Source organism: Sesamum indicum, linkage group LG4, assembly GCF_000512975.1.
Source record: "Sesamum indicum cultivar Zhongzhi No. 13 linkage group LG4, S_indicum_v1.0, whole genome shotgun sequence".
Classification (NCBI taxonomy): domain Eukaryota; kingdom Viridiplantae; phylum Streptophyta; class Magnoliopsida; order Lamiales; family Pedaliaceae; genus Sesamum; species Sesamum indicum.
In genome coordinates, this window is record NC_026148.1 from 13186636 (window position 1) to 13213541 (window position 26906).

The following is a 26906-nucleotide window of genomic DNA, read 5'->3' on the forward strand; positions in this document are numbered from 1 at the left end:
TTTCAAAAACTATTGAAATGGTGGATGGCACGACCTGAAACTTTAATCGGATTAAAAGTACGTTATAACTGTTTGAAGTTCCATCATCAAAACACGCAACTGAAACACCAAATGTTTGACTTACGTCTATCCAAACGCTAAAAAATATATCCGTCTCTTGTTCTACATGAATTTCACTACCCGTGTGGTCAGCACAACCTCGACCTGGATCAGCCTACATAAACTCTCGCGGGATAGGTCCTCCAGGTAATTTCTATTTAGTTTCTCTTTTTTTATCCCACCACACATTCTGATAATGATAATATAGCAGTCCAATCCTCAATCCTCAGCAGCTAGTGAGGATCAAAAGTTGTCCCTGAACAGAGTTGCTGAATCATGGAAGAGAAGGACAAGCATGTCGTGACAACATTAGATACCCTCTGCTCAAGACCCATTCACCTGGAACCTTTTAGTCCCATCATCAACTTGGACTCATATTCCTCACTCGTCTTTGTCTATGAGCAAGCTAATTAAGACTCCTACGAATTTTCCACTAGTATAGATAAATTATACCCGTGCATGCTATGCCATCACGCACTATTTTGAGTTTTGATTCTTGGTCATTACACAGTTTTAGCTCTATTTTGGGTAGATCACAGTGATAGTTTTTTGATACTTAAGTTAATAAAAATCAGTTCGGGAATGAAATTCAATGCAATTGAATGTAAGATGAATTACTTACTTGGCATTTGCCGTTTCGGTGGTTTTATACGCATGGAAGCTTGGGCTTAGTCATATTAAAGGGGTTAAATGCAATTTACCTTCTGTGATATGTGTAATGAGCAAATACCTCCTACGAAAAAAGAAAACAGCAAATTACCTCTCAGTATTTCAAAAAATAAAGCAAATTAGATTAAGGGTAATTTGCTTCATTTTTCAAAACACAAGAGATAATTTGCTATTTTATTTTTTACATGAATTTTTTCCTTCTACTGTAGTGAACCTATAAAACTCGTGCAGGAGTCGAGTTTTAAATCAAGTTTTGCAAATCAACTCGACTTATTTATCACTCCTAATTACACTCTATTCATCTAAGAATTTTCATCATCTTCCAATAATCCAATAATATTGGATAAATTCAAAGTATGACATAATATTCAACCAAGACTTCCATTGCACCACACCTATGAAGACAAATATCTGATATCAAATCAAGAACAACAAGAAGACCATGTGAATCATATTCACTATGACATACTGAACCTGTCTTATCAAACAAAGTTGCATCTTGTTGATTTTGCAGCTTTTATACACCGAAACGAAAAAATAATATTAATAAAAAAAAAATTCAAATAACATTTTTAAAATTAAACCGAAGATATATATACATATATATATATGATCCACCTGAATATAAATATTAATAACAAGAATCACGCATAATAAATTATTATTATAAATAATTAGTGATATGTCTATAATAACACAAATATTGTCGCTATGGCGCTTATTACTACATAAGATTCATCAATTGTTTCTAAATAATGAAAATTTTATACATAATTATGCTTATTACATAATTCTTTCATTTTGTAGTATTCGATCATTGGATAATTTAATACATTAAATTCAAAAGTTGATTCTATACATCGTTATTTTTCAAAACAAATTTGTTAAAAAAATAAAAAATAATTATAAAAACAGACTATATACCTACATTTTTTTTTAATATTTCAAACCCACAATCATTTTATTAAGAGGCGTCAATTCTACCACTCAAACAAAACTTCGTGGACAAGATGATAGCTAGATTCATGCACGATGGTATAATTTTGTGGATCTCTTTCAAGAGTCAATTGAGCACACAAAAAGGAGGATAAGGGTTGCAAGAATAAATGCACTTAAATATACTAAAAATAAAGTGTAGCTTTTTTGAATATACGAATCTTACAAGTATTAGTACATTAATGTTAACAACTCAAACTCTTTTCTAGGAGAAATACATTGCACGGCATCTAATGTTTTGATTATTTGCTTTCATAGTGTCAATGATAGCCATCCAAAAAAAGGGTTTGGAATCAATTCAATTCTTTTTATTTCAAATCATATTATATTTTTTATTTTATATGTGTGATATATATATATATATATGTTATAAGTATAAAAATTATGTTATTTGTTTTATTAAAAAAATATATATTATACACGGAATGTGTACTTATTAAATAATAGAAGATGCAATAGAATTTTAAATAATATAGTAAAATATAATATTGGTGATAATTTTTAGTTGTCACTAAAAAACTTATATCAAGTGACAGTAATTTTGATCTTGTTCTTGTAATTGTACAATTATTAGTGACAATCATTCCATGTAAAGTTGCTATAACAGATAATTATTTGCGGTAAATCTATAATCACAATTTAGTGACAACACAGTATAGCAACAAAAGTTATTTATTATCATTAAACCGTCGTTATCTATATGTCACTAATTGTCTTTATCGGTGATTTTATGAACAACTTTTTGGCCTTATTCTTGTTGGTTGCAATTTTTACATAAATAATGGTCCTACATATGAAATTCAATATTGTGATAAAATAAAATTTGTGTTACTATACATATAATTAATAATATATTAACTATCACCTAATTTATTTTATTTCATTTTTTGTATTGCACAATTTATCTATTTTTGTTTTGAAATAAAAATTTTAATGTAAATCAGAAAAGGGGAATATATGAGTGAGGAGAGGAGACAATTGATGGTTGATGTCAACTTGTCTAGCACAAAGATATAGGAAGAATTTTTGTCAAGTACGGAATCCCCTGCATGAATTTGACACCTTTATCCAAAAATTTATGTCGTTCGGATATTCTATCACACTTTAATATCATATAAATTAATTAGAAAAAATTGGATATGGGAAGAATGATGAGTTTTCACTTTAGTGGTCAAAGCAATTTCCATGGTGGGCATTTGCTTGTCCTATTGTCATCATTTGATCCAAATAAAGATTTGGGTACTTTTGTACATATATATGAAGAAAAAACTATGTAGCTCACCTTGTGTTAGCTTTATTATTTGGTCATGTTTATTATTTGTTTACTTTTATAATATTCAACACGGGATTAGTTGATGGAGTCTGAAATTATCAATTTTTAAATAGAATAAGATATGGGTTATAATTTAATTTATATTGAGTGAATTATAATTCACCCAAGCTCGTAAACGACGGATATGACATGATATGTTGCAGTAACGAAAAAGAAAGAAGGTAGAGGAAGACTTGAGCAAAGATCGATATTTGTGCCTTTTTTGTCTTATTTATGAATATTTTGGTAAACGGCTTGAACAATCAATTTTTTAAATCCATTTTGATATGTGTGGGATTATTTTATCAATTTTTAATAATAATTTTTATCATCTTAAATAAACAAAAATATAAAATTATCCTATCAAATAAATCACTATTGTAATCCCATATTTATCTATCACCTTTTTATCTAGTTAGTAAACATGGTCAGAGTATGAACCCTCACATATATAAAAGTTATGATAAATTACGTCGAGACCTCTTTAAATTAGATGTAGTTAAGTTACTCTCTATATTTTTTTTTTCTTTTTTTGAAGAATTATGAGTTCAGTCCTTAAAGGGGTGTCATTGTAATTTATATTAGAGGGAATTTGTGTGAATTTTTTGCCTTTGAGAAAATGTCGATGTGAACTATTATTATAATTACAAAAACAAAAAAAATGTCGATGTTAACTATTATTATAAATTCAAAAAATGCACTTATAATTTTATAAATGATAGAAAATATTTATTTAATTCGACTTCTACTCAAGGATATTAATATAAAGTACCCTATAAATGAAATAGATTACATGTGTCTATCTCTGTATATTACAAATGGATTAAATGCAATTTACCTCCCTGTGATATATGAAATGAGCAAATAATCAAAAATTGACAAATTAGCCCCTTTTGTTTAAAAATATAAATTAAATTATCACCCTGCCAATGGTTTAGAAAAGGGATAATTTGTTTCATTTTTCAAAACATAAAGGATAATTTACTATTTTATTTTTTACAATAATTTTTTTTACTCATTTCTCGTGTCGAGGGAAAAGCAACTCATAAGTACCACAATTTGTTTTTATAAATAGTTTAGATAATATACACTAGGAAAAAAGTTTTATCGACAAAATTTAGATGAAAGATTCTATCATTGATTATATTATTAAATATTAAAAAAAATATTTTATAACAATGAATTATAATTTTAACAGTGATAATTGTTTTGAAAAGGTTGTTATTAGAAAATATTAGTGACAAGTAAAAGTTGAATAAAAGTGTTACAAAAAAAAAAAATTAGGATACATATTATTGACACTAAAAAAAATTTAGAATAAAATACATTTAAAAGACCCGATGTAAATTGGCTAATAATTGAATTTTAAATTAAAAAAATTTGCATGAGTGTTTATATTAAATTTGGATTTTAGGCACCTTGATCGATTGATTCAAGATAAAAGTATAAGATTATTTTTTTTTATTTTGAATTGATTAAATTGATCAAATTATATTCAAATACGGTCCGTATGGACACTAGTCCATAACAAATCCTGTGGTGTTAAATCCCGACAAAAGTGGGCCCAACCACCTAAAATCCTACCCACACACCTATGAAAATGGGCATTCACCATCCAACAAATCATTGCATCCATACAACACACAAGACACAAATCACAATACACAGCAAAATAGAAGGACTCAGTCCGAAACTCTTTGTCATAACGAAGTTCTACAACCGCGAATATTTATAATTTTCAAGTCTTGACACCATAGTTTAAAGAAAAATTATGCACTTCAAGCTCTTGGATCGAAATTTGAAGCAAATAATCTTCACTTGGGATATTGTAGCAGTTTTGATTTGACTTTACTAATCGTTGAACACACGCAGTCCCTGGCAGCCTAAAAAAAACTGTGGTGTGAGATAAAAATTTAAAATTGAATTATTTTACTAAGTTTATTTACTGAACCATATTTTATAAATAACCTTACACATTATCATGTTTTTGGACATTGAGAAAAATTGTGTTATAAATTTTTAAATACCATATAGATATTTTCTTATTCAATTAATGTGTTTTTAATAATAATAGTCCAAGATCTTGATGGGCTTCTGGATGTTTTGTTTGCCTATCACTCATTGGGCTCTTCTTCGTCTCCTCACCTTTGGGCTCCATGGTAGAATGGGGTTGTATCAAATACTAACAAAATTACGAGTGTATTTTTATTTATTAGATTAAATATAAAAAAAATTATGAGATATTTTACGAAAAATTGGATAAAATTGGTATTTTTTTAAAAACTTATAAAATTCAAAGCATTCTATTTTAATATTTTATAAGGTTTTCAAAAAATTATCAAACGATTTTCAAAAGGTTATAAGTTATCAAACATCTTATAAGACATTTTGAGAAACTTATGAACTTAGCTGAGATCATATTTTCACGAATATATTGTATAACTAATTCTCATCTCTGATTTAAGAGAGAAACGTTGAAATCAAATGTTATGTTTCAAGGTCTTGGATTTATCTTATTTTGCTATTATCTTGATTTATTATTTATGGAATAATAATTATTAATAGATTTGGATAATTTGATTCAATGTTAATTGTTTTACTACTATAAATGAATTCAATTATAGGCAATTGTCGTTAATGATCGGTATGAGTAGCAAGCAAATTTATGTATTTTGCATTATTTATTTGTGGGGACAAGAAAACTAGGTTAGATAATTGTAGTTATCTCAATTATATTCTTTAGGTTTAACTGTTTTCACGAATGCAAACGCCAGAAAAATAATTTAGCTCATTTGTGATTCTGATCTCATTGTTTTACGACTCAGTAGATTTAATCCCACAAGTCGAAAAAATTTGCAATTTATGTCCCATTACCCATTGTCGTGCACGTGCTCTTTTGGTTAACAATTTAACGAAAATAGATAGTGGGACGTAAATTACAACTCTTTTTCAGTCTAAATCTGCTTACATAAGACAATGAGACTAAAATCACAAATAGGGTCATTGATGTGATGTAAATTGCAATTTTCCCTTCAAATGTCATTATTGAATTGATATGGAACATTACTTTGCCCAGTTTATGCGAAACAAACACATGATCAATGTATCAACTCCTGCAATGATGAAGCTTCAAGGCTCGATTTATTTGCAGAATCCGAGTTCTAAAACTGGGCATACAATAACACGAGTTTCTTCAACTTGCTTGGTAACGAACAACACCAACAGACGCCTATTCTCATTTGTTCACTTTTTGGTGCCATAAAAACCTAATCTTGATGTGTTTAGAATGATATCCATATATTTTAATATATTTAGTTTTTATTTTGTATAAGTCTAAGATAAATAAAAATTAATTTAGATATACTGAATTGTGCTTTTTACACATAGTAAAAACATAAAAACAAACAAAGCCATAATTCTCACAACCAAGCCCAATTGTAAAGGGGTAAATATACGGCTAGAATTTGAAAAAGCACCAGATTTTGGACTTCTGATTTACATTCTTCATCTTCAAACTTTGATTATTCTATTGCGTGATAACAACATTACACCCCTGATTTTTTTATTATTTACACAACCTCTTATTTTTTCTATATAATTAGTAAATATTAGCACATCCTATGTATGTGCATAATTTTTAAAAATGAATCAAAATAAAATATTTATATAAATTTTATTATTAGTTTTTGTAGATTAAAAAGTACCTAAAAGTATGTATTAAGATAATAAATTAATATAAATATCTTAATTTATTAAAAAATTGACAAATATATATCATAATTAATGTAGGAAAACTAAAAAATTGCATGAAAGAAAATAACCGCCAAAAGGTATTCATGAAAAACCATAATAAATGAAGAAGTTAAGAAATAATTAATTAATTAATTTAAAATTTTAAGATAAATGACATATATATTAAAAAAACCATTCCTGACAGTAAATAAAAAAAGAAATAATTTGTATAATAATATTAATATTTTTGGAGTGTATAATTTTTGAAAAACAAAGATAATTTGTATAAATGATGTTGATGTTTGTTACGAGTGTATGTATAATTTTTCAACAAATATAAATACTTTGCGGAAAGAAACCACTGGCTAAGAGGTATACATGTAACTATTCCTATTCTGTTTTATCACTGTCTCTAATCTGCAAGACATCCTATAAAATGTTGCAATGAGACCAAAAAGAGACAAGAGTTGCAACCTTAAATCCATAATATACTGAAGGAAGATGCAAATCTACTACATTGGAGCAAAACTGCTTTCATTGCTTAAAAGCTCCATTAAAACAGTAGAGAATATCAACTCCAGCATTTGTCTGCATTCCTCCTTTGCATTTCTGCTAAAATATGATCATCAAGGTCCCCACCTTGAAAACCGAATTGTGATCCATAGCCTTCTAAATGATTAAGGACAACTCCACTCCATTACAACAAATTAACATAAGAAGCAGACAGATGGTAAGGCCACGAGTCAGAGCATTCGTTTAAGGGAACTGAACACGAGACCATAATATGCTAACACTATGAGAGATACTAAACGCAGATGTAGAAAAGCACGAAAATATAAAGGACAAACTGGATCAGCGGATGAGGAGGACGCAGAGCTAGTCTCTAGAATCAAATGATTATGAGACAGGCAATGAGAGATGCCTTTCCGGTTCCATTATGTCATTACAAACTTCCCCAACTTGCACCTACCAACTCTAATTAAGGTATACAGTTGCCTATTAGAATTATTTAATTGGCAGAAGATAAACACTGATGGCAATCAATTAAAGGCTAAAATGAGGGTGGTTTGGAAGAGAACGTCAAGCTTCAGCTTGCAATTATACCCACACCCCTATGCTTTCACTTCCACTCCATTTGAGCTTCCATCATACAACCCCTATCACATTAATACCATTGCTGCAACCACAGAGCTGAGGGCAATGCACCAAGTAATGAGGATTTCCCCCACTTACCTTCCATACTTGAGGGAAATTCCATCATCCTGCCATGTATTGGAAAAGCCTCAACTACTTTGCAAATTTGTTCTCTGTTCTCTTAAGTTATTTAAATGGCATTCTTACCCTTCTGACTATAATATGCTCTCTCTGCTTTAATAAGTGTAACTAACATATTAGTTGAAGATAAGAGTTAATTAAACAAAATATTCAAATAACGCTAACATAACATAATTATAGTACTAATATTACCATTACTGAAGGAAGCAACTGTTTTCGTATCAAATTTTACTGTAGCTTAAAATATGAAGATAAGCTCGTTGAGAAAGGGGCATACAAACATTTACTTTACAAGCAACTTTATCCTTTGAAAGCCAAAAGCCCTATGAAAATTTACTGAATATGCTAAAAGGTAGTTCAAATTAAATAAAATCAAGGTAGAACTACAAGTTAGATTTGCATTCTCATCTTACAAACATCATTTTGTTTGTGTGGGAGGGGAATTAAGATGCTTATTGCTGAATACATTTTGATTTCTTAAAGAAATCACCAAGCCTAAACTTTTCAAGTAATCCTTCATCAGTGCTTGTGATGACTGATCTTTTTTTTATTTCAATTTAAATCAGAATACTCTAAGTTCGTCATAAATTGACTGTTTATACAATCTTTTATGAGAAATTGTGTTTTTCTTGCCAAAATTTAAACATAATCCAGAAATCCGGTAATCCCCAAGAAACAGTCAAAGAAGACCAAGAAAGTCTATGAAACTGTCCAAAGACTTAGGGAGGCATCTAGGATTCATCCCAAAACTCATGGAGGAACATTTCACCATACAGTCATTAATAATATATTGATCACAGAAAACTGAGTGTAAAGTAAAATATGCGAGTTCTACATTGTGACTAAGGTACACACCAAGTCAGGTGACTCTACAAAATGACAAAGATACTTAGTGATTCACAATATTTTTTTTGTTGTGTCTAAAACGACACTTCAAAATTTTGTGAGGTAGCACTACACTATGCCAAAAGATGTCTAATTTGATTGAGCAAGTTATTTCCACCATATTTTTTTATAGAAAGATCTGACACTCATCAATACCATAGTTATTAAAGGCACATAACATGGCACACGGCGAAGCCAGCGCCATCTCTAGAAAACGGCACTGGGCTTTGCTAATGCAGCGGAAAGGCGCACCTTACTGCAGGACGCTGCGCTCTAAGGTGCGCCTTCTGCAAGCGCTGAAAGAAGTTCAAACAAAGGGTGATGCAGATGGTGGTAGGGAGGAGGGGCAGCAAAAGGGAAACTACAAGGGCGAAGAGGCATGGGGGCAGGGCAATATCTATAACAATTTCTACCCCCAAACCCAATGCTCTATTTTGTCCGTGGCTCCAAAATTAACCTAGACAACACGCATAGCAAAACATTTGACAAGAAGATCCGACACTAGTACAAGCTGAGGCAGCAAGCCTTCTGAACTCTGGGCGCCAATATTTTTCATCAAAATCTTTGCCTATTCTCAGCAAAATCCACATAAAGCCAAAGGAGATCCTTATTTGAAAGATTTGAATCAATTAATTGTTTAAATTTTTTCTTAGATTTTGACTCAAGTTTGTTCAAATTAAACACTATCATTTATCTGTAAAATGGCTGAGCAAAAAGATCTGCGCATTGGAAATGCTTCTGTCAAGGAATAGATAGAGTTCTAGAATGTCGTAGTTAGAAGTCACATTGCCGTTAAATGAGTTTCAAGTAGGCTAAGATGAGTACATTTGATGTTGCCAAGTAGCAAGCACGAATTGGCGACACCAGCAAGAGTGTAACATCTAAATGTGCAAAATTAGTCAACAGAAAATAATGTTGGATGAATATGCTCGTATACGATTTACTTTCATTTTACCAGTCAGTCCAGTATTATATTGTACCATTAAAATGTAGTACATTCTATGGGGGACTATGGCAACGAAGAGAGAGGTTTGTGAGAGAAACTGAAGTTTCCGTCAGTTCAGCAGTCCAGCAAAGAAGGTTTTGACCAAACAATCAGACACTTCTTTTTCTTTTACCAAACAATCAGATACTCATGCAGCATACTTTTACAAGCATGAAGACACAACATAAAAGGAACTCCTTATTCAAATGAAACAGTACATTAACACTATACAAAAGTAAAAGATGACAAAACTCATTACCCCAACAGCTTATACTGACTCCAACAGTTTGAGATAACCTAAAATATATCAAAGCCGCAAAGCTCAATAAGACTCGACACGCCTTCCATGTAAGTTTTCCTATAATCACCAGACACAACAACTGCCAAATAATATGTTTAAGCATGTATGAGAAAAAGAATACTTATGAACTTTAATTTGGACAGCATAAAGGACAAATTATATCAAACTACAAGATGGTTTATGCCTTTGCCAGGGGCAACCATTAAAGAGGTTAATATAGTAGCCATGCGGTAAGGGGCTCAAATGTCCAATATAACAGATCAAGCCTTCTAGTTTTGGCTAATGTACCGTATTATACTACAATGAAGTCTAAGAACAAGTTAAATTGAACTCATGACTAATACTTTGAACCTCAAAGCCACAACGCAGTTTAGCAGAAATGCACAATCAGATAACAAGAAACGGGTAGAGTTCAGGGAATTACAATATCAACAAGGTTCATACAGAGGGTCAAACCAATTATAAGGAACAAAAAGGCTTTCAGAAATGCAAGGCAATTAAGTAGAATAAAGTTTACTCCTTGCAACATAGAAATTCATATACATGAATCAATACATATATTAAAACGAAATTCAGCAGAAAGACAAGAAACTTTATATACATACTTCAACACAACCACATTCTAGAGCAAACAAGTTAGAATTAATCAAAGCTTACATCAATAATCACTTCGATATTCACTGTATCGATCATCCCTTGCAGTAGAAGCCAAATCATTCTCCACTCTGTCAGCAATCTTCTCTTCCTCATACTTAATGCCATCTTCCAATGTCAGCCCTCCCATTGCTCCTGCCACTGCTCCCACTGCCAAGCCCGTTCCTATTCCCATTCCCATTCCAGACTTCCCGCTACTTCGCTTTTGGTAATCATAAGAAGTGTAATCTACGGGAGCACTTGGTCCTGGCCCACCATAGCTTGACTGCCTTTCGAAAAAGGGCCGGTGAGGAGGTGGGGGCGAGTAATAAGATGAATAGTACCCTGAGTGCGGATCGGAGTACGAGTAATAGGGTTGCGGAGGCGGAGGTGGAGGTGGAGACAAAGATGACGACGGCGGCGGCGGCGGCGAAGTATATGGCGAAGGAGTGTATCCTCTGTACGGCATAGCCACTGGAGGGGCAGATGAGTAGTAATAGCCCGAAGGAGGGGTAGTATGGTAATTCTCCACAGGGCGTTCGATCAAGCAGAGCTTGAGGCGGATCTTGCCCTGGGGACGGCCGGAGGGGCGCTGCAGCTCAAACGTCCTGAGTCGGACCGCCGACTCGTCGGAGCCAACCAAGAGATCTCCAAGCTCGAATCGGAGGGCACCGACCAAGGGTTTCGGAGTCTCCGAGGGTTTGGAGTGGAAGATTTCCAGTGTGAGGATGGAGTCTCTGGGGTGAAGGGTGAGCGGCAAAACGAACCTTTCGTTCCATACGGGTCGGGTCGAACCCGAATCGTCCGGCTTCGTGGCCTGGCGTCGTTCCGGTTCGACCCACAGGATCACGTAGGGTTTGAGATCGCCATTCCTCCAGTTGACGTTCTTCAGGTGTTTAGCGGAGACGACTGTTACATCCAGATCGTAGAGCTTCGGCGGCGGCCGAGGGGCGGTGCTGGTGGCCATGAGTGAGAGGTTTGGTGGCGAGTGCGAACTTGTGCCGCGACGAACAGGGGTGTAGGCGGATTTGTAGCTTTGGTATGAAGAAGGAAAGGAGATTTTTTGCGTCTTTCCTTCAATCCTAAAATAATTTAAATAAAATGTTGGAATATGGATTAGGTGCAAAAAGTGGGTACGTGGGACCACAAAATAGGAAACTATAATAATTTAATTAATTAATAAATGGGTAATTTACATTTTATCGGTAAAATTGTATCTTTTTTTATATTTTCACATCTAAATTTTTATATCAATTTATTATATTTACTTTAAAAAAATTTACTTTGTCATATATGACCCTTTTTTATTGATTTTTTTATTGAAAAAACATCACTTGCTATCCATATATAAAAGTATCACATCACATAATTCTTAAATATCGCATATGTACTATATGCGATGTTTTTTCGATAAAAAATTTGGTGAAAAACAGTTATAAATGCAAAGTGTAAAATTTCATAAAATTAAAATGATAAGTTAGCAAAAAAGAATGTAAATACCAAAGTAAAAAAAACGATCATAATTTAGATGGCAAAATATAATTTACCCTTAATAAAATATTGAAATATTGGTTAAGACATGATCAATACATGTCTTATTGGTTAATATAGACAAATTAAATTTGGCCCAAAATAAAATTGAGCCACCTAAAAAATAATATAATAAGTATTAATTTTTATTTATATTTGAAAAATTATTTTTTGAAATAAAAAATTAATATTTTTTAATAAAAAAAATATAGTAAAGGTAAAATTGACTATTCTAATCCTCCATTCAATCATTAAATAATTTCATCAAACATCAACAGGTATTAATAATTTCTCGAAGCGAGAAATGAGATCAAAACCCTAACTTCTTGCCCTTTTTCTTTTTGATAAATAAAAAGAAGATGCATAATAAAAATCATGAAGTTTTGTATGATCAAACAGTCTTTTCTTATTACATGGGTCGGTGGGATTTGTCTTATCAGACAAAAATAACCTTTGCACAAGTTGTGGGTCACGGGCTAATGAATTAAGAGTTATTATTTAGAATTTATAAGAGACAAGAAAAAAGAATAAAAAAGCTAAAACCCTGTGGGTTGCCTCCCATGAAGTGCTCGTTTATAGTAATTAGCGTGTTGATCCATTTAAGCATATGTAAGTTAGAGAGGAGGCGTAAAGTAAATCTAGTCTGCCCCTTTGACATAGTGTTTTAATATGATATACTTACAAGGCGAGCATATAACAACAAAATTTTGCATCTTGGAGCACAAACTTCACCAAGAGCTGGAGATAGTTATCTTAGAAAAGAGACCTTTTGGATGGCAAGTAAAAACACATTGGCTTCAGAATTGTGACCAAAATTCGGGTTTCTTTCATTCCAAAGAGAGCCAACAGTTTTGCACTAATTTCATTAGCAAATTAAAGAATGTATCGGGCAATATCAAAGATGTTCTGGGGCTGCAATGGATTATTCAAGAACACTAGAGGATATTTTTAAATCTAACCAACCTACCATGGAAGCGTTGGCCTGAGGTATTGGGCTATCATGACAATAGGGACGAAGGCATGAACTGAACTGTACTTTGCGGAGGAGGTGCCTCTAATATTTTTCAGCATTACTCACATCTCTTGATAATGATATTTGTCATTGTGCGCTTAGTATAGTGAAAAATTTGCACTTATTTAAAAATGATCACTCAACATCATGCATATTTCAAAATGCAAAACCCCTGAAGTCATGTCCCAATTCCGATTGATTAGCCTATGTATGTCATTTATGAAATAACAGTTAAGACAATAGCTAATCAACTAAAAAAATATTTGGTCATAACATATTCCCTGTATAGTTTGTATTTATTCCAAATCGACTTATTATTGAAAATGTGCTAATAGCTTATAAGATCAACCACTTCTTAGAACAAACTAAACTTGGCAGCCAGGTAGGTACGGGATCGAGTTGGATAGACCTGGATCCCACCCTATCCCAATAATTTTTTGGCCGGACAGGTCAAACTCGTTTGATTCAAAAAATTAAAAAAGATATTATTCATCTCCTAGATAAAACACAAACACACCCCATATCAAATGTATATTAATCATTTGATACTAATATTTCCTTTGTTTCCAAACCCATACAACGTAAAATAAATAATATCTTCTACGTCAAAGCAAGAGAAATAATATGAAATAGAATGAGGGAACATATAATCAAAGTAACGGAGTTATAGAACCAAGATATAGGCAGGATGGCAACAAAAGGCAAGGGGCATGTGGACGTCGGGCACAAGTTGGCTGCGAGCAGTGTAGTGGGGCAACAGTTTAGACTTGAGCTTGAGCCTTGAGCCGACAAAGGTTTCAACTTTTAGATCTCGAGGAAGAATGATGCATTGAGTGAGAGAGAGATTGAGAAGTCAAAAGGATTAAACTTGTCTAGTTTATTTTTCTTTAAATTTGAAATTTTATAAATAATAAAAATACATTCTTTTTTTTAAAAAAAAAAAAGTGGGAGGTGGAACTTTTATGGGCCCAAAACTCGCCCTGATTCCGAGCGGATCCTATTGTATAGGCCCCACAGCTTCAGGGTGAGGACCTGGATAACTTAGTCCCATTGCATAGCCTAGGACAAACTCAAAAGGTCAAAATAATCGCATGTTACTAAAGTTGGATATTAGCGACGCGTATGATAAAGTTGAATGGTGTATTTTGGAACATGTGCTTCTTGGCAATGGCTTCCATAAGAGTATTGTTAGGTTAATCATGCTATTAGTGACTATTATGTCCCTTTCTTTTTTACTTAGCAACAATTTCTTTGATTTCCTAAAGAATAGGTGAATCATCGTGAACCTGTAAGTTGTGTATGCCATACAGATACGGTCCCTCCATCAAACCATCTCCCGATCAATGTCTTGAGCATGGAATTCGTAATCGGTTCTCATCTTAAACTTCGATATCCATGTATTTATTCTATTTGAATGTCTCCTTAGTCAACATAGAAAACCCCTTTTCCTATTTGAGCGACAGCCGTCGCTACAGACTATTGGAGAGTACACAACATAAAAAACATAGGAGACCACCATCACCTCATAATAAACAATGGATCTTTTCTTGAAACACACCAACCTCCATGCACGTTCTGATTGCACTGATACAGGGTTTTTGGGTAACCACGTATTTATGGAGTCACGTTAGCCATGACCAAGATACAACCACCCCGTACAAAAGATTACTGTGGCTCCTCAAGTCAAAGGACTAATTCTTGTACTACTGCAGCCAAGGAAAACCTCTATCTCTATTTTTGTTATGCATATCGACGCTCAATCAACTATTATAGCATGCCAAATCTAGTGGGATGATTCAGGAGGTGGAGTCTAAGTGGGGATTGCTAGAAATCTCACATATGCTCTTCATAGATGATGTGATCAGGGTTGGGTAATGATGAGTGTCGAAGTCACCAAAAATAATTCCTACTACACTTGTGAAAGTGGGAGTAGGGTCGATCCACAGAGATTGGCTTTAAGTTGATTTCTTTGAGAAAATAGAAGATAATGGGGGGAAGGTTGTGATAAATAGAAGTGATTAAAAACTAAATAATTAAAAATACCTGATAGAGATATGAGAGAGATATTTTCCGGTTAAGGCTAGGATTATGCTTGATTCTTGTGAGTTGATCATTGATGCAAGAATAACACATGTGTGGACAAATAAACCAGTTATGGTCGTTGGTACGACCTAACAACCTCACCTTTCCTTACCTTTTCGTTAGCCAAGGTACGACCGTTGGCTAGATCTCTAATTAACAGACAACCTTGGGAACGTCCACAAGATTTAATCTATTAACAGCATTAAGAATTAGAAAGGCCTGATTCTAATCAACAAACTCCTACGAGGACAATTCGTTTAAACTAGATCATGCATTCCCCATAACATAATTAAATACTGTGACATAACTAATCATGCTACGTTGCCACTAAGTATTGAACTAAATAAACAATTACACGGATTTATAAAGTTCAACTAGCTAAGCAAACCTTCTTGATAATGAACAACCGGCCGAATCATTCATAAATCAGATGTTTGTAATTAAAGCACAGAGAATAACATGAATATTTGCTTGACAAGTGTAGAACGCAGATTAGATCTCACAACATAATGGGAATCAAGCAATCACCATACCTTAACCAGAAAATAAGGAATTTAGCCGGACATATTAATGGAAGAACACACTAGAAAGTGGAATTCCATTAATTCCGGTAGTAAAATAAAATAAAAGAGAAGAGATGAACAGAGAATTCTATAGAGTTCTAAGATAAAAACTGAATGTCTTCTAATGAAGAGATCCCCCCTATTTATAATAAAAGTCCCCTACGAATCTAGACGTGGTGGGGGGATAGATACGTGATAAACTCTAAAAAGGTAAATAGATTACAAAAGATAAGCTTAAAAGAATCCTTTCTAAATCTAAACACTTGATTCCTTTATCTCTTGGGGAAATCATTCGTGCTTATCCTTATCCCGAGTTGACTACTCCATTAAGCGTGGGCGCACTTTGTCAATTTTGCAGAAACGTCCTTGTAATCTTCCTTTTTGCTGAATATGCAATAAAATCACACAATTAGGAATATTTTGGCCTAAAAAGGAAGATTAAATTGCTATAAAATCATTATAATTGCAGAGTTATCAAATACCCCCACACTTAGCCATTTGCTTGTCCTCGAGCAAACTCAAGATGTATTCAAAAATCCCTCCAAATTTTAAACTACTCAAGGCAATTTGTAATCATGTGCAAAGTAAATGACATATTTTATGAAGGAGATAATTCAACATGTATCAAACAAGTTTTCACATGATAACCATTATCAAAACCAATTGCAAAAAACTAGTGGACTATTTTCTCTCCACTTTCCATTCTCTCAAGTGTATATATGGCTCAAGTGTATCTCTCGACACTTACTATGACAATGCTTCACCATAGGCTTGCCTATACACCACATCTCCACCACTTTTGAAATATGCACATATAAGGGTCAAAAGGTCTTTTATTTTGGTTGTAATGAGGCTTTGGTTTGGGGTAGGATAAAAGGATAATGAGGTTAAATTCCAAGAAACTAATTAGAACACCAAAAGAATTTGAGTGAACAATAATTCGAAGCTCTCAAAGTTTACTCATCTCCCTTCAAGATCTTTCGACAATTCCTTGAACTATGCCTTTCTTATTCATTTTGGAGAGTTCATACAAATTCGAAGCTCTCAAAGTTTACTCATCTCCCTTCAAGATCTTTCGACAATTCCTTGAACTATGCCTTTCTTATTCATTTTGGAGAGTTCATACATTTTTTTTTCTCTTTTTTTCTTTTTTTTCTTTTTTTTTCTTTTTTTCTCCTTTCCATTTTTTTGTGATAGGCATAGATCAAGACAATTGATTTCGGTTCCCACAAAGTAAAGAAGAACATAATTTTGGAACCCCCACACTCATTTTGAGATACATCTTTTAAGCATGTAAATCACAAAGGTTTTGAAAATCTCCCATTTTGAGAACTTGTTCTTTTGAACATAAACTCATTTCCCTTGATGCTCTAATAGTTCTTAGAGGGATCAAAATTTAAGTTTTAAACAATCGACGGGATAGATTTGTATATGACGGGTTATTCAACAAAATAGGTCAAGAGGCTCAAAGGGGTTCTCTAATGTTAAAAATGTGTTGGGTGGTTAAAGAAGGCTAAAAGTGATTTCTAATGCCTTTATCATATCCAGATAAATGCACATTTGTGTGGCCTCGATGTGGTTCAAGGCAAGTTCTAGGAAGACAAAGCCATAGAAGTGTTATTTTCTCAAGAAAGAATGAAGATTTTTTTTTTTTTTTATTTATGGACATATCAAGCTCAAAATCTCACGAGGTGTGTTTTAGTCCACTAATCCTATATCAAAAGATTTTAACTCAAGTCATTTTGGTGAAAATAAGCTTTCAACTAGTGAATTATCCTCAAGCATAAAACATGTATTCTTCTTACACATAACATCATCAAACCAAGATTAGTCCAAAATTGAAAGTGTTTTATCATGCCAAGAATTATCATGTATAAGCTCAACAACCACACCCCCACACTTAAAATTCACATTGTCCTCAATGTGGACATTGACATGCAACTCAAGGATTAAAAATTAAAATGAGAGAGAGCTTAAGGAAGCGTCCCTGAGTGCATGCCACGAAGAGTTCATGGCGTGGTTGGGCTGGTGGCAGATGATGGCGGCAACTTCCGGTGGATATGAGGGAGAGAGATCTTGGTGGTAGGTGAAGTTGCTGTGAGAGAAAGTGAGAGAGAGAGTTAATGAAGATAAAGATGAAGTCAAAGAAAATCTTGGTAAAATATATGAATAAAAGTGGAAAGATTTTCTTTTGATTTTTTTTTCGATTTTCTAATTTTTTTTTTAAAAAGAAAATGAAGAAATAAAAATAAATAAATAGATGAAGATAGATGAACGTAAATAACAGCCTACGAAGTGCGACTAAGCGTGGGCACGCTTCGCAAAGTTTGAATAAAAACACTAAAACTAAAATAAAATGAAACGAAAAAGAGAAGGGATAGAAATTCATGGGTTGCCTCCCATGCAGCGCTTTTCTTTAATGTCTTTGGCTAGACATTGCTGTGCCTCAACTTGAATAAGTTGGACACTCTAAATCCACTTCTTCTATGTAATGCACCCGGTGATGGTGTGGATTTAGGGGAACTTGGTAGTCCATGGATGACTTCTTCCTTGAACTTATTTTGTCATGAAAGACTTTTTTCTTGTAAGTTCTTCGACTCGATCTTTTGACAATTGTTGTCTTGAATGCTCCTCTACCATTGAACATAGCATTTTTTGGCAATAAAGGATCAATAGAATCAATGAGAAAAATAGAATGCACATCATTAGAATATTTCATGGCACCATCAATTTTAAAACTCATAACCTCATTATCAAATTCCATAGAAAGAATTCCGGCATCAACATCAATTTTGGTTTTTGAGGTTTTAAGGAATGGTCTTCCTAGTAAGATGGATGTAGAATTGGGAGAAATATCCCCCCTCATATCAAGCACATAAAAATCAGTAGGAAAAACCAATTCATTAACTTGCACAAGTACATCCTCAAGAATTCCTTCGGGGTAAACTACAGAACGATCGGCAAGTTGAAGAATGACCCCCGTTTCTTTCAATGGGCCAACATTCAAAGATTCATATATAGTAAGAGGCATAATATTGATAGAGGCACCTAAATCACACATCGCTTTTTCTATTCTAATTTTTTCAATTTTACAAGGGATAGAAAACGTACCTGGATCATTGCATTTTGGGGGTAATTTTCGTTGGAGAATTGCGGAGACGTTCTCCCCCATACTTACTCGTTCGTTTCCCTTGAGTTTACCCTTGCTAGTGCACAATTCTTTGAAAAATTTCGCGTATCGGGGTATTTGCTTGATGGCATCGAGCAGCGGGATGTTTACCTCCACTTTGCGGAACGTTTCAAGGATCTCTTTTTCCTCCTCTTCCTTCTTCGCTTTGGTGAATCTTTCTGAGAATGGTGGTCTAGTTACCAAAGGCTGCGGATGGTCCACTTCGTGTTTGGTTTGTTCTTGTTGGACCTCAATTTCTTTTTCTGGCTTTCTTTTCACACCGAGCCCACGTTTGGTGTCATCTTCGTTCACATATTCCTGCAATTCTTTTCCACTACAAAGCGTAATAGCACTAACATTTTGTCTAGGGTTAATGACAGATTGAGAAGGTAGCTTACCTTGAGACTCTAGCTTACCAATAGACGACGCCAATTGACTGATTTGAGATTCTAGATTTTGAATGCTCGTCTGAGTCTGTTGTTGAAATTGTTGTGTCTGTTGTTGGAATTGTTGGAAATTCGCCTGGGTCTGTTGCTGAAATTGTTGTGTGTTGGTCACTAACGCTTTCATTATGTCTTCGAGAGATGTGTTTGGCGTGGGGTTAAGCTGTGGAGGTGGTCGGTATTGAGGTTTTTGAAAGTGTTGGTTGCCGTAATTCAGATTCGGGTGGTCCCTCCATCCGGGGTTGTATGTGTTGGAGAAAGGATCATATCTTTTCTGTTGTTGTCCCGCGAATCCTTCTACGGCGTTGGCATGTTCGGTAGTTGATTCTTGAAGAGTTGGGCACATGTCGGTGGCGTGTCCCGTTAAGGTGCAGATACCACATGCTTTGACTTGTTGATAAATATTTGCAACAACTTTTTCAACAACAGTTGTTAGTTGACTTAAACGTTCTTCAAGATTACTTACCTCGTTGCTCTTCCTAGGTGGATCATCATGTCTAACCCCAAATTGTTGCGTGTTGGACGCCATAGTCGAGATTAGTTTACGCGCCTCGGTGGGGGTTTTGTCGAACAATGCTCCACCACTTGCCGCATCTATCAGTTTTCTATCCATATTTGATAGACCTTCATAGAAATACTGGATCAACAGGTGGTTCGGGATTTGATGATGGGGGAAACTCTCCACTAGTCGATTGAATCTTTCCCAATATTCGAAAAGACTTTCTCCCGTGAATTGTCGAATTCCGCTGATCTCCTTCCGGATTGTTGTGGCTCTTGAGGCAGGGAAGTATTTCTCAAGGAACTGTTTTTTGAGATCGTTCCATCTTGTAATGGATCCTGAAGGTAGGAGATACAACCAATCTTTCGCTTGATCGGCGAGAGAGAAGGGGAATGCTCTCAATTTGACTTGTTCCTCGCTTATGCCTTGTGGTCGCATTCCGGAACACACCACATGGAATTCCTTCAGATGCTTATGTGGATCTTCACCTGCGAGACCACGGAAAGTAGGAAGTAAATGAATTAATCCAGATTTCAGCTCAAAATCTACCTCTAAGTCGGGGTATTCAATGCACAGTAGCTGCTGGTTTAGATCGGGTGACGTCATGTCATTGATCGATCTTTCAGGGATCAAAGCCATCGTCTCTTCTTCGGATTCGCTTACGGATTCTTCAAACTCAAAAGTTGGGTCTTCTTTATCTTCGTATGGAGCGGATGTTCCTTCCAGTTGTTGCTTAGTCTCCTGACGAAGTTTTCGTGCGGTCTTTTCGATTTCGGGGTCGTATACCAATTCACCTGTACGAGAAGACCTTGGCATTAATGGTGATAAAAATCAGGTAACTAAAAATAAAGAAATATACTTAAAAACGCCAATCCCCGACAACGGCGCCAAAATTTGATGAGTGTCGAAGTCACCAAAAATAATTCCTACTACACTTGTGAAAGTGGGAGTAGGGTCGATCCACAGAGATTGGCTTTAAGTTGATTTCTTTGAGAAAATAGAAGATAATGGGGGGAAGGTTGTGATAAATAGAAGTGATTAAAAACTAAATAATTAAAAATACCTGATAGAGATATGAGAGAGATATTTTCCGGTTAAGGCTAGGATTATGCTTGATTCTTGTGAGTTGATCATTGATGCAAGAATAACACATGTATGGACAAATAAACCAGTTATGGTCGTTGGTACGACCTAACAACCTCACCTTTCCTTACCTTTTCGTTAGCCAAGGTACGACCGTTGGCTAGATCTCTAATTAACAGACAACCTTGGGAACGTCCACAAGATTTAATCTATTAACAGCATTAAGAATTAGAAAGGCCTGATTCTAATCAACAAACTCCTACGAGGACAATTCGTTTAAACTAGATCATGCATTCCCCATAACATAATTAAATACTGTGACATAACTAATCATGCTACGTTGCCACTAAGTATTGAACTAAATAAACAATTACACGGATTTATAAAGTTCAACTAGCTAAGCAAACCTTCTTGATAATGAACAACCGGCCGAATCATTCATAAATCAGACATTTGTAATTAAAGCACAGAGAATAACATGAATATTTGCTTGACAAGTGTAGAACGCAGATTAGATCTCACAACATAATGGAAATCAAGCAATCACCATACCTTAACCAGAAAATAAGGAATTTAGCCGGACATGTTAATGGAAGAACACACTATAAAGTGGAATTCCATTAATTCCGGTAGTAAAATAAAATAAAAGAGAAGAGATGAACAGAGAATTCTATAGAGTTCTAAGATAAAAACTGAATGTCTTCTAATGAAGAGATCCCCCTATTTATAATAAAAGTCCCCTACGAATCTAGACGTAGTGGGGGATAGATACGTGATAAACTCTAAAAAGGTAAATAGATTACAAAAGATAAGCTTAAAAGAATCCTTTCTAAATCTAAACACTTGATTCCTTTATCTCTTGGGGAAATCGTTCGTGCTTATCCTTATCCCGAGTTGACTACTCCATTAAACGTGGGCGCACTTTGTCAATTTTGCAGAAACGTCCTTGTAATCTTCCTTTTTGCTGAATATGCAATAAAATCACACAATTAGGAATATTTTGGCCTAAAAAGGAAGATTAAATTGCTATAAAATCATTATAATTGCAGAGTTATCAGGTAACTCCCGGATTCATCTCCTCTTTGTTGCGAACTTGGCTCAGGACCTTCAATCATATGGAGATCAACATTTAAAGCCAAGGATGTAACCCAAACAGGACGCAGGTGGAGGGTGGCGTAGGTAACCAAATCCTAGTATGGCATGATCTATGAATCCCCAGATTAAGTACCTTCAAAGCTCTTACTCACCTTTCAGATGGACTTGAAAATGTCTGTGTTGCAGCCTTTATCAACCCAAAAGCAATAAATGAGATCACAAAATTGTTGATCAAATATTCATGCCAGAAAACTATATAGATGCTCTCTATACCACTTGGTTGATGAAGCGCTCACAATATATTATGCTGGTATACATCACAGGCAAATGAGGCTCTTCACTAAGTTGAAAAATTTAGAGCTACGACTTTATGTGTTATTGCATTTGTCCTAAATAAGGTTCAAATGTTTGTACGGAATGCTGGCAAAGTAGTCCCCACTGCGAGTTATCTCATCAAGTGATTGCAATGACACACATTTTCTGGTCTGTTGTCCCAACCACCAAACCAAAAACATTCAATCCCCTTATCTTGTCTTTGCTCAATAAAATTTATCATACAAAACAAATACCACACTTTTTTTTATACTTAATCCATTAAAATAAATATTTGGGTAAGATACACTTTATCTCCATGAACTATTTCCTATGTAATATTTATGTCCTTAAATTGATAAATGTAACACTCACCCTCTTGATTGGACAAAAATATCCCTCATGATTTGAATGATTTTATTATTCACAATATATTTTAATATTTTGTACATTAAATTATCACCAAATTGTCATTTAATAAAGGAAGAATTTAAATTAACGTGGATTATAAATTTATATATGTATAATAGATACACAATAAATATAATATAACCAACAATTCATATATATATGTTTTTTAAAAGAAATTGATAATATATATATATATGCTTACCTAAAAGTTAAATATTTTTAGGAAAAAAATGAATATATATAAATATTTTATTATATATTTTAAAGAAAATATATTTAAAAAACTATTTAATTATTTATTTTTATCTAAAAGAATAAATTATTAATAACTTAATTCTATTACCAAATTAATAAAATCTTTTTATGAATTTTTTTTGTGTATTTTCAGTACTCATTGTTACTTAACTTTGAGTCTGTAAAATATAATAAAATTCAAACTATTTAATTCACATATTATATATTTTTTATTATAATTAAAAAATATTTTTTTAATTAAGAAAATTTTAATTAAATTTAAAATACAAAATTATTAGAAAAAGAAAATTTTGAATTCTATATATAATATAAGGATAATATTATTCAAAAATTTAATTATAAAAAAATAAGTGTCATAGTTATTAGTTTAAGGGATGAATATTACATTAACAATAATTTAGGGGGTAAAGTGTATTTTACCCTAAATGTTCTATAAAATTTATTAAAACGAGCCTCCAACCTCATCTCAAATTATCAAGTTCATATACTGGCCAATGAGACGGTACCCCTGCACCTTGCGGGCCCCACGGGCATCCAGTGGCCCCACAGCTATGCATTGCTGATGTGTACTTTAACCTGCATGATTGTATACGTGTGGTTTAGTTCCGGACCTCAGTCCTCCATTTAACGAATTTGAAAGATAGTTTTCTAGTCCGTGTGCTGTCCATATGTTTTTCCTCTATAAATGTAACGTGATGCTCGCTTGACTTCTCGTTTCGCCAAGGGTGCGATTTTCTGTGAGAGGGATCTTCTAAAATCTGATTTCATTTCTCCTTCGGTGATTGCTAGATTTTTGTCTCAATTGAATTTGTGTTTCCGTCCGCATATATTCCGGAGATTTGGTTGTGGAAGCGAATTTGGACTGCTGAAGGAAATATCTAGTAGGGTTTCTTAATCGATTTCGGATTTTTGAACGGAGTTAGCGTTAGTTAAATTGAGAAATTTGAGAGGAAAATGGTTAATCCGGGGGAACGTCATTTCATGAATGATCATAGGATAAATGACGTTGATCAAAATTCCGATGGTGAGGAATCGATTGATGTTTCCTCGAGCGGTTCTGGAACTCTGGCCAGCGGCAGTTCGTCAATTATGAGGAGGTTAACGGAGGTTTTGGTGGAGGATGGTGATGAAGATCTGCTGCTACAAGGGAGTTCTAGGGAGGACGGGGTTCTGCAGTGGATACGAGCGCTGGATATGCAGGTTATGGGGGCCTGTCGTGCTGATGAGAGGTTGAAGCCTTTGCTGAAGCTTAATGTCTCAACTGGTGTGGCTGAGGATCGTCTGCTAGCTCACCTTAGTCAGGTATGTATGCTCGTTGAATTCAAATCCGGCCCTTTGTTGTCTCTTTGTATGTAATTCTTGAGACAGTCTTTTTCCGGGGTCAGATAAAGTCATTAACAAAGCCTGTATTGTGTTAGCTTTATCATTGCATGTGATGATTTTTTTTTCCTTCTTAATTTTGATTGTCAATTAGGCTTATGCTACTGAAGAATCTGAATGTAAATGTATTGGGATGGTGCAGTTGTATTGTTTACAGAAGTGGTTTGTTTGGGCGGAAATTAATTGTATCAATTTGTTATCTGTCTTAGTGGATGATTAGCCTTTGTTGGATGATTTTGAAACTTCTCTCACGTTTCTTGAGCTTTCTGGTTTGTATTCTACTGTTATCTTACCTATTGTTAATGAAGCAGCACTTTGAGCCATCAGAAGTTGGTCTGCTAGCTAGGTGCTTGTGTGCACCTCTTGTTGCTATTCGCGTTGGGAAGATCAAGAAGAAAGGAACACTCCTGTTTCCAACATCAATAAGGTAGTTGCAAGCATTTGTATTCTCTATGGCAATTACATGGTTTTGTGTTCATATCTGTGAATATTTGCCCTTCTTCATTATCTGTTCTCAGTAAGAATATGTGATTTACTGATATCTAAGGCAGTTGACAATGGAACTTTATGTTTTATTTGCTCTGAAACAAATAAGAGTTTGTGGAGATGTTTTGGAAGACTTGCTCTTAATGATGATGTCATTTATAATCCATCTAACTTTTAATCAAGTAGAACTCCATTTCTTGTAATTAATTAAAAACTTTTTACTATTTCTCTTTAATGGAAGGCACTGAAGAAATATCTCAAGATAGTGACTCCTAGAACAAACATAATGAATGAACTTAAGTAGTACTGACTCTGCACGAAAAGGAGTATTTGGATTGGAAATGCTGGGAGGGATGTGGATTGAATGCTCATCAAATAACATGCAAAATTGTGGAATGCTATTATCAACACAAAAGAAACCAACCTATTTCACTGTTGCTTCCTTAGTTGTGCATATATTTTCTTTGGAATATGCTTGAGTTTGTGTCCTTTAGCTGTATTGAACTATAATGCTGCTTTTTAAGCTTGTTTATGTACTTGTAAATGCTTTCTTACTGTTAATTAAACTATATATTATTGTAATTGTTGTAGGAGACTAGCATTACATGTTAGTTTCATCTCTTTATCATCTATGTTTGCTTATGGATGCTTAATGATGTTGTTCTTGACTAGCAAATGCTAATATTTTTTAACTGGTCATTATTTTTGTTCACCCCTGCTAAGTGACTCATAGGAATAGATTGTTATATTGTCATGCCTGATCCGTAGACTTGTTTAGGGTTCATATTTTGAGTGTCTTGTACGTGAATTGCAGACATCCCTTAATGATCTCTTGATCGGCACTGCATGCTGGATCCTCTCTAGATGCTTGCGTCTTGATATGACTGTTCATAACTAGGAGGTGAGTATGACATGTGGAGACACCATAGAAGGTTGGTGTGGTAAATATGTTTGTCATATTGGTAATAGGTGGAGACTAAGCAGCTTATCTTATCTGATAACCTTATGTGGTATTGATCACCATGACATATGCAATTTAGTAAATTCACCTGCTTCAGATTGCAAGTATTGCAGGGTAATATCAAAGTTTATTGTAACATTCTTCATTCGTTGACGTCATTAATAAGTTTGTAATTTTCTGTTCCTTATTCCCTGCAGCCATTAAAATGCCATTGATTCTTCTCTATTTAGGTTACAGTTGACATAATTTTATCTGTTCTCTGTATATTTTCTGATCCTTAGTTATCAAAGAATGCTGTATTTTTGTATGTTAATGGTAACATTGTTCATCTTTCCAAGTGAAAATAAAATATAATTGGGCGTATACTATTATGATCTCTGAATACGAAGTAAAGGTAGCTTCATGCTCCTATGTTAATACATTGTTCGCTCTTTGCCAGAGTTTGTTGACTTCTTTCATGTTGAATCACTGTTTTCCTAGTGTGATACTTGTTATTCTTGTTTTTCATTTTAGTTTATTAATTTGCATCTTTGCTTTCTATTCATTACTTCTCCTATTTACTTTTGTTAGATTTTACATTTTATATTACTTCTAATATCCGTCAACTCAGTCTTCTTCTCACTGCTTTATAAGTCAGTAAGTTAGTTTCAGATACTTATGTTGGGGCTTTTGACTATATAGCAAGGAAAACCAAGAAAAGTTTGACTGGATGCTAAGCTTTGTAGCCTTACTGAATCT

The 26906-nt window shown here is 34.0% G+C and overlaps 3 protein-coding genes across 3 annotated transcripts in view; 1 reads left to right on the forward strand and 2 right to left on the reverse strand.

Annotated features, from left to right (window-relative positions):
- Positions 10733–11976, reverse strand: LOC105160911 (protein SRC2 homolog). Its single transcript, XM_011078431.2, has one exon. It carries the CDS (start codon positions 11852–11854, stop codon positions 10913–10915), a length of 942 nt encoding a protein of 313 aa, XP_011076733.1. The 5' UTR covers positions 11855–11976; the 3' UTR covers positions 10733–10912.
- On the reverse strand, positions 18639–21001 carry LOC105160986. The gene is made up of 2 exons (XM_011078534.1): positions 18821–21001; positions 18639–18707 (listed from the first exon to the last, which is right to left on the reverse strand). Exons 1-2 carry the CDS (start codon positions 20999–21001, stop codon positions 18639–18641), a joined length of 2250 nt encoding a protein of 749 aa, XP_011076836.1.
- LOC105160912 overlaps positions 24045–26906 on the forward strand; it is a 5012-nt gene continuing 2150 nt past the window's right edge. The window contains exons 1-2 of the mRNA XM_011078432.2: positions 24045–24643; positions 25033–25148. Of these exons, the coding sequence (XP_011076734.1) occupies positions 24296–24643; positions 25033–25148 (464 nt within the window). The 5' untranslated portion in view covers positions 24045–24295. The remainder of the gene's footprint in view (positions 24644–25032; positions 25149–26906) is intronic.